This window comes from Gossypium arboreum, chromosome 4, assembly GCF_025698485.1.
Source record: "Gossypium arboreum isolate Shixiya-1 chromosome 4, ASM2569848v2, whole genome shotgun sequence".
Classification (NCBI taxonomy): domain Eukaryota; kingdom Viridiplantae; phylum Streptophyta; class Magnoliopsida; order Malvales; family Malvaceae; genus Gossypium; species Gossypium arboreum.
The window spans coordinates 49,987,936-49,994,358 of record NC_069073.1 but is presented as its reverse complement, the minus strand read 5'-3'; the positions used below and the strand labels follow the sequence as shown (position 1 = coordinate 49,994,358).

General features: G+C 33.8%; 1 protein-coding gene across 1 annotated transcript; it reads left to right on the top strand.

The window, feature by feature from the left end:
- The first annotated feature begins 213 nt into the window (after positions 1-213).
- On the top strand, positions 214-4,057 carry LOC108472836 (metal tolerance protein 4-like). Its single transcript, XM_053027281.1, has 8 exons — positions 214-678; positions 795-1,059; positions 1,788-1,960; positions 2,439-2,637; positions 2,877-3,055; positions 3,134-3,284; positions 3,500-3,633; positions 3,784-4,057. The coding sequence occupies exons 2-8, from the start codon at positions 804-806 to the stop codon at positions 3,961-3,963; spliced, it is 1,272 nt and encodes a 423-aa protein (XP_052883241.1). The 5' UTR covers positions 214-678; positions 795-803; the 3' UTR covers positions 3,964-4,057.
- The last annotated feature ends 2,366 nt before the right edge of the window (positions 4,058-6,423 follow it).

Genomic DNA, 6,423 nt, shown 5'->3' with positions numbered 1-6,423 from the left:
TCGGTTAAACGATTTTTTATTTTAAAATAAATATATACATAAAATATAGATTATTATAATTATAAAAAATATATTTAATACTCAACTTCAATGATTTGAACTTTAGGACTCAACATAAAATTTGATGGATGTTTAATGGAATTAATCCATAAATTGCAATGAGACTTGCGAGAATATAAAAATTGTACCCAAAATCCAATCCAAAAAGAGGAAAAAAACGCGAATCTTGTAGTCATGCTGCAGTGCTGAAAACTTGATAGCATCTAAACATCGCACCTGGAAGGAAAGATTTGTCACTTGGCAAAGACGATGATCAAAGCATGCTATGCTAAGCTTCTCTCCTTAAATGTGAGAATGGTGGCGGAATCCCATATGACAGCTGTCGAGAATTGAGATGTCAGATTTAGATATGCTCCAAAAGCCAAACCAAAACTTCTTATTTAATCAAATCCTATATCCTATCACATGACATTATCCATAAAATAATCTGCAGTGTGTATACATACATACATACATACTTGGTTTTTCTTGTTATCTCTAGCGATTTAAGTTTTCTGGGGTGGTTGTTTTTAAGTCTCAGATTTGTCAAATTATCGTGAAAAAGTTTATGAATTCTAGGTGACTCTGATTTTCCCAGAATCATTAACTTCTCTTGTCTCCCATTTTCATGATTCATCGGTAACTGTTGTAGATGTGTTTGTTTGTTTGTTCTTTCTTGTTTCTTGTTGTGATGTGTTCGGTCTTTTTCTGCCTCTCTAAAAATTTTGAACTTATTAGCTATCGTTCAATCATAGGTGCTAAACATGAACAACGTGAGAACTCCATTGTTGTCAACGGAAGGAGAACAGCACATCAAGAATGGGAAAATTGAATATAGTAAGTCAGTTAATGCCCTCAAGCATGAATTCTTCTCCAAATTGCCTGATAATGTACGGTCCGGGCTTGAGACCTGCAGGATGAGATCTCTCAGTCTTGTCCTGCAGGCAGGTAAAACAGGTACTCACATAATCTTCAACGTCTTCCATATCAACCTTTCTAAAACCACTTGCTTGATTGAAGGCACCTCCATTTTCTTTATAGAATTATCCCAATTTCTTTTCTGCTTCTCATATATGTTGCCATATTAGGTAGGTGTGAGTGTGGTACATGTTCGGCTGGGCTACGTAGTAATGAAACCAAGGCAATGATTAAACTAATTTCAAAGTCAATATGTTTGATGCCTATTTACAAGTTGACAGTTTCTAGGCCACTCTCTTTTACAGACCAAAACAAGAAATCTAGACTATCGTTGGTGCAAACCAATTTCATAATCATAAGCTGTTGAAAGTTATTTTATGCAGAATATTTAAAGGTGGCTCATGCTAAAAGCTTCAATGGAGGTCAGGTCTAAATGGACTCAGCACTAAATATGTTAATACTTTGGTGACATCCAGATATATGGGTGCTTAACATATATATTTTTTTTCTAAACTGCAGCAGAATTCTTGTAAAATGGATGGGAATCGTAACGGACGAAGACTTTGTTGAAGTGGTGTTATCATTTATCGGTTAATTCTTCAATTGTGAATGGCTTATTCTCAAGTCAATTGATTTTTGGTTGAATGCTTAATATCAAAATCCAAGTCCATATGATATGATTTATTTATTCCTACATCAATTAAATCTTAAATTGTATATGATCGTATATTCAAGTTGGGTCTCTTTGTTAACAATTGGCCGTAGGTTTCAAATACTTGATAACCCTAAACATGAATGTATTGATCCTTTACTGCTGTTTTCTTTTTAAGGCGAAAAAGAATACTATGAGAAACAATTTGCTATGTTGAGATCTTTTGAGGAAGTTGACTCCCTGAAGTCACCTAATGCCATTGATGAAGCACAAGATCGTGAAGAACAAGCCCAACATGAAAGAGCAATGAACATTTCAAACTGGGCAAATGCTTTTTTGCTTGTGTTTAAGGTGATAAACCTTTCCCATTTCTTGTAGAATTTAGCAACACAATGTGCAACCGGTGATGTTTTCTGGATTTAGCTTTATTTGTTCATATCAGTGTTCCAGCCTCCAAAAGATGGCTTATTGGTCGTTTAATAGTTCAGGTCTGTCTATTTCAGCAGAATATACTGCTCCGTTATGTTATGTTCATAATAAATATGATAATGTTTTGTGACACACACGATTCAAAAGGTTATCTATGGATGTGTTCTTACATGGCTTCGACTCATCATTTCTATGTGTCCGATAAATTTTCAGCCATATGATCCGACAAGGACTCTCAAAATAGATGAAAAAAACTCATAAAGATCATGCTCATGTCAGATACATTTTCGTAACACTTGCACACAAATCTGAGTAACATAAATTTGTTTGTTTTTTAACCAGTTAGGGTATTTAATTTTTATGCCTTCAACAGCCTTTAACAAATTATATGCACCTACAGATATATGCAACCATCAACAGTGGATCCCTAGCCGTTGCTGCATCAACACTAGATTCTTTGCTAGATCTTTTAGCAGGGGGTATACTATGGTTCACAAATTTGTCAATGAAAACCATAAACATGTATAAGTATCCTATCGGGAAACTACGAGTGCAGCCCGTTGGCATCATCATCTTTGCTGCTGTCATGGCTACACTTGGTATGTTTTTCTGGTTCTTGTGCCATGTCCTTCATATTTTCCTTAAAAGAGTCAGTTGCTGAGGTTTTTCCCATGTTTTTGTGAACATTCATGAAGCTTAGTTATACCATGCTGAAATTCCGGCTCTTTGACTCCTCATTATTTTCCAAACATGAGTTACCGGAAAAGGCTTCAAAAGTTGAACATACTTATGTCAGGCGCTTGTATTCTGATACGTAGTCCTTCCAACTATATTACAGGATTCCAGGTGCTAATTGAAGCTGTAGAACAATTGATCCAAGACAAACCGTCTGAAAAAATGACTTCACAGCAACTGGTATGGCTTTATACGATCATGCTGACAGCACCTGCAGTGAAAATTGTCCTATGGTTTTACTGTAGAAGCTCAGGGAGCAAAATCGTTCGTGCCTATGCTAAGGTTAATTTTTCCCACCATTTCTGATAGGTACTGTAGGGTTTTAAACTCCTTTTGTTGACGATGATTGGAATTTGGCAGGACCATTATTTTGATGTGGTGACAATTATAGTTGGTTTGATTGCTGCTGTTCTTGGTGATAAATTTTACTGGTGGATTGACCCTGCTGGTGCTCTCATCCTTGCACTCTATACAATTACAAATTGGTCTGGAACTGTGCTGGAAAATGCAGGTTCAATCTTTTGCTTCTCTTTCTCAATCTTTGAGAGACACATTCACTGTGTAAATTTGATCTTAATTTGAATCTGATTTGGGTTTTAGAATCCCCAAGGCAACCTAACTTCAAAAATTAACAATGGACAAAAAAAAAAAAAAAACATCAAAAGTTAGCTTGTAAGTTGGAGAGTCCAATAGGGTACATAACCACACTTGCATCTTTTCCTATAGTTTCCTTGGTTGGACAATCTGCTCCCCCTGAAGTATTGCAGAAGCTTACGTATCCTGTCTTAAGGCACCATCCTCAGATCGAAAGAGTTGATATTGTTCGTGCATGTACCTTCGGCTTCTTATTCTTCGTTGAGGTTTGTTTATCGGAATGCTGCTTATGTACATCTTTTTGCTTTGCTTATCTGGTTCATTCTCCACATATTTGAATGGTATCTAAGCAAATTTGCTATCCGAGATCACACTGGTAATGCAACATTTTGATATTTTAGTTGTACAAAAACCAGGTTGATATTGAACTGCCAGAGGACTTGCCATTGAAAGAGGCCGATGCGATTGGGGAATCACTGCAGATAAAGATTGAACTACTCCAAGAAGTGGAACGAGCCTTTGTTCATCTTGATTTCGAATGTAGGCACAAGCCTGAGCACTCTGTTCTCATAAGACTCCCCGCCACTCAACCTTGATACTTCCATTTGTTTTTCTTCCAAGCTGTCATCTTTCCACTGTAACACCAACTACCAATAATATACAGTACCCAATCCTCGAAGAATATTAAAACCTTAAACGCATTTAAATTCACGTAATTTAAATTGTGGTAATAGCAATAATATCCATCGAATTAAGAACTTATATATTAATTCACAAATAATGTTAGTGAAATGATAGTAGGCCATGAATAATATTAATAATTAACTATTGATAAATTAATAGTATATAATTTATAACAACAAAAGAAATATACAAATCATTACTAAGGTTTGATTTAGCCATCTAACTCTTAAGAATAATTAATTTGAGCATCAAAATTTTTAATCACCTAATCGTCAGCCACCAATGATTGAAAGACATGGTAACGTAACAATTGCTATTAAATGTTACATGATATTATCAAAATACAAATTATTTGGCAATGATTAATTTTTAAAAAAAATAAATTACATTTTTCTTCATTTAATTTTTAAAATATATATATATATCTCAATAACCTTGTTGTCACCTCAATTGTCTATCTACAATATTTTAGTTTACTTCAATCAATGATTTTTTAATTTAATACTATGAAATGTACATTTCAAAGAAAAATATAACATTTACAATCCCTATTTTTTCTTAAAGTTAAGATAGAATATTCTCTATAGTTCTTATGACTCAATTAAAAGCTTTTTAACTTTTAAGGGTCAATTAGAACCTCCAAACCTACAATTGATAAAGGAAAGTAAACAAATAAAACCTCTAGGAGGTATTTGTTTATAAGAATTAAGCTCAATAGAACTATGTGTAAGAGAAAAAGAAGAACTAAATAATTGAAGGCTATTCTCTTGATTTTGACATTTGGATATTGTTTATTATGTCTTGAAGTGTTGTTGATGAATATTTATATTAAAGAAGTGAAATCTAGTCTTTTCGAGTTGTTGGGGATGAAATAATGTCACATCCTAAAAATAGGACTAGAAGAAAAAGGGATAAAACCCTTGTGCATCTTTCAATCAAAATATTTTATTTTCTTATTTAAACTCCATAAAAGTGCCAAATTTTCAAGCTAACCCAACCCAAAAATTATATATATTTTTTAATTTGGTCCTTAAATTAAAATAATCCTAGTCCTACATGAATTCCTAAAACCTATTTCAATTATGGAAAAAGAGTTTTATAAATAGCTAATCTATTCAAACCTAGAATTTATATCTAGTGAATTTTTCACAAAAAAACTCCCAAAGTTCTTCCTTTTCTTCACTACTATCAAATCAATTTTCAAGAAAAAGAATTCAAGGTTTTCAAAATCATCCCTCACCTCCCAGTAGATCATTGATCTCCTCATCCAAATTAAGGTTTTTGTGTCTTCAAATCAGGTGCGAGATCTAAACTTAAATCATTATGTATGATTAATTGAAATATTAGAAAGTAAGTAATCTGTATGCGAACGCTTATATGCGAACCCATGTATGCGAACCCATGTAAACCTTTATGAATGAGAGCCCTAGGTGTACGCCCTTTTATGAAATGTTATATATGCAAACCCTATGCGAACCCATATGCAAAATCTTATACGATCTAACATTTGATCTCTTAGTATATTTATGCAAACCTTAGGAGGAATATACATGCGGACCCTATCTGCTTTGCCATGAGAACTCTATCTGGATAAATATATGAACCCTATCAATTTACCATGCGAGCCCTACATGTTCTAACATACGAAACCTATATGTTATTTATGCGAACCCTACATGTGGTAATATGTGAACCCTAATTGTTTATTATGAGAATTCTATATACGAACCCTAGATGTGTGAACCCTAGATATGCGAGCCCCAAATGTGCGAACTCTATATGTGAACTTGATTTGCATGTGTTAACCGAATGAGCAAGATAAGCAATCTAATATCAATATACTATTACAAGTTTTTAGTTTGCATGAAGAAATTATATATATGAAATTGATATGAACAAATGCATGAATACATGCCATTAAATGATAGTATGAAATATTGAATGTGCTTGACAACCATAGCATTGATTGGTGATTAATAGCATGATATGTTGAGTATATGTGCATAAATATATGAAATTAGGTATGGAGGACGGAGGAGTTCCTTAGGAGAAACTGACAAATTAAGTCCATATCGTAAGTCAATCCTGCACGAAGTAGGCAGCAATGTCATCAAAACCAGATAAACCGGGATGATAGTTTAAAAATTGATCAAAATCATACAATTGGGATGGTAAGTTATTGTAGTAAAAGTTATTGTCATAGATGACAAGTGAACGTCCATCTTCACTAGAAAATCCGGATGATTAGTTATTGATATATGTTTTGGAGTGTTGAGCTATGCTTGAGGATGGATAGGATGGATAGGATGGATCGGTGGGATTTTAAAATTAAAATTGCGTTGCGTTATATGGAATGACATCGGAGGGACCTC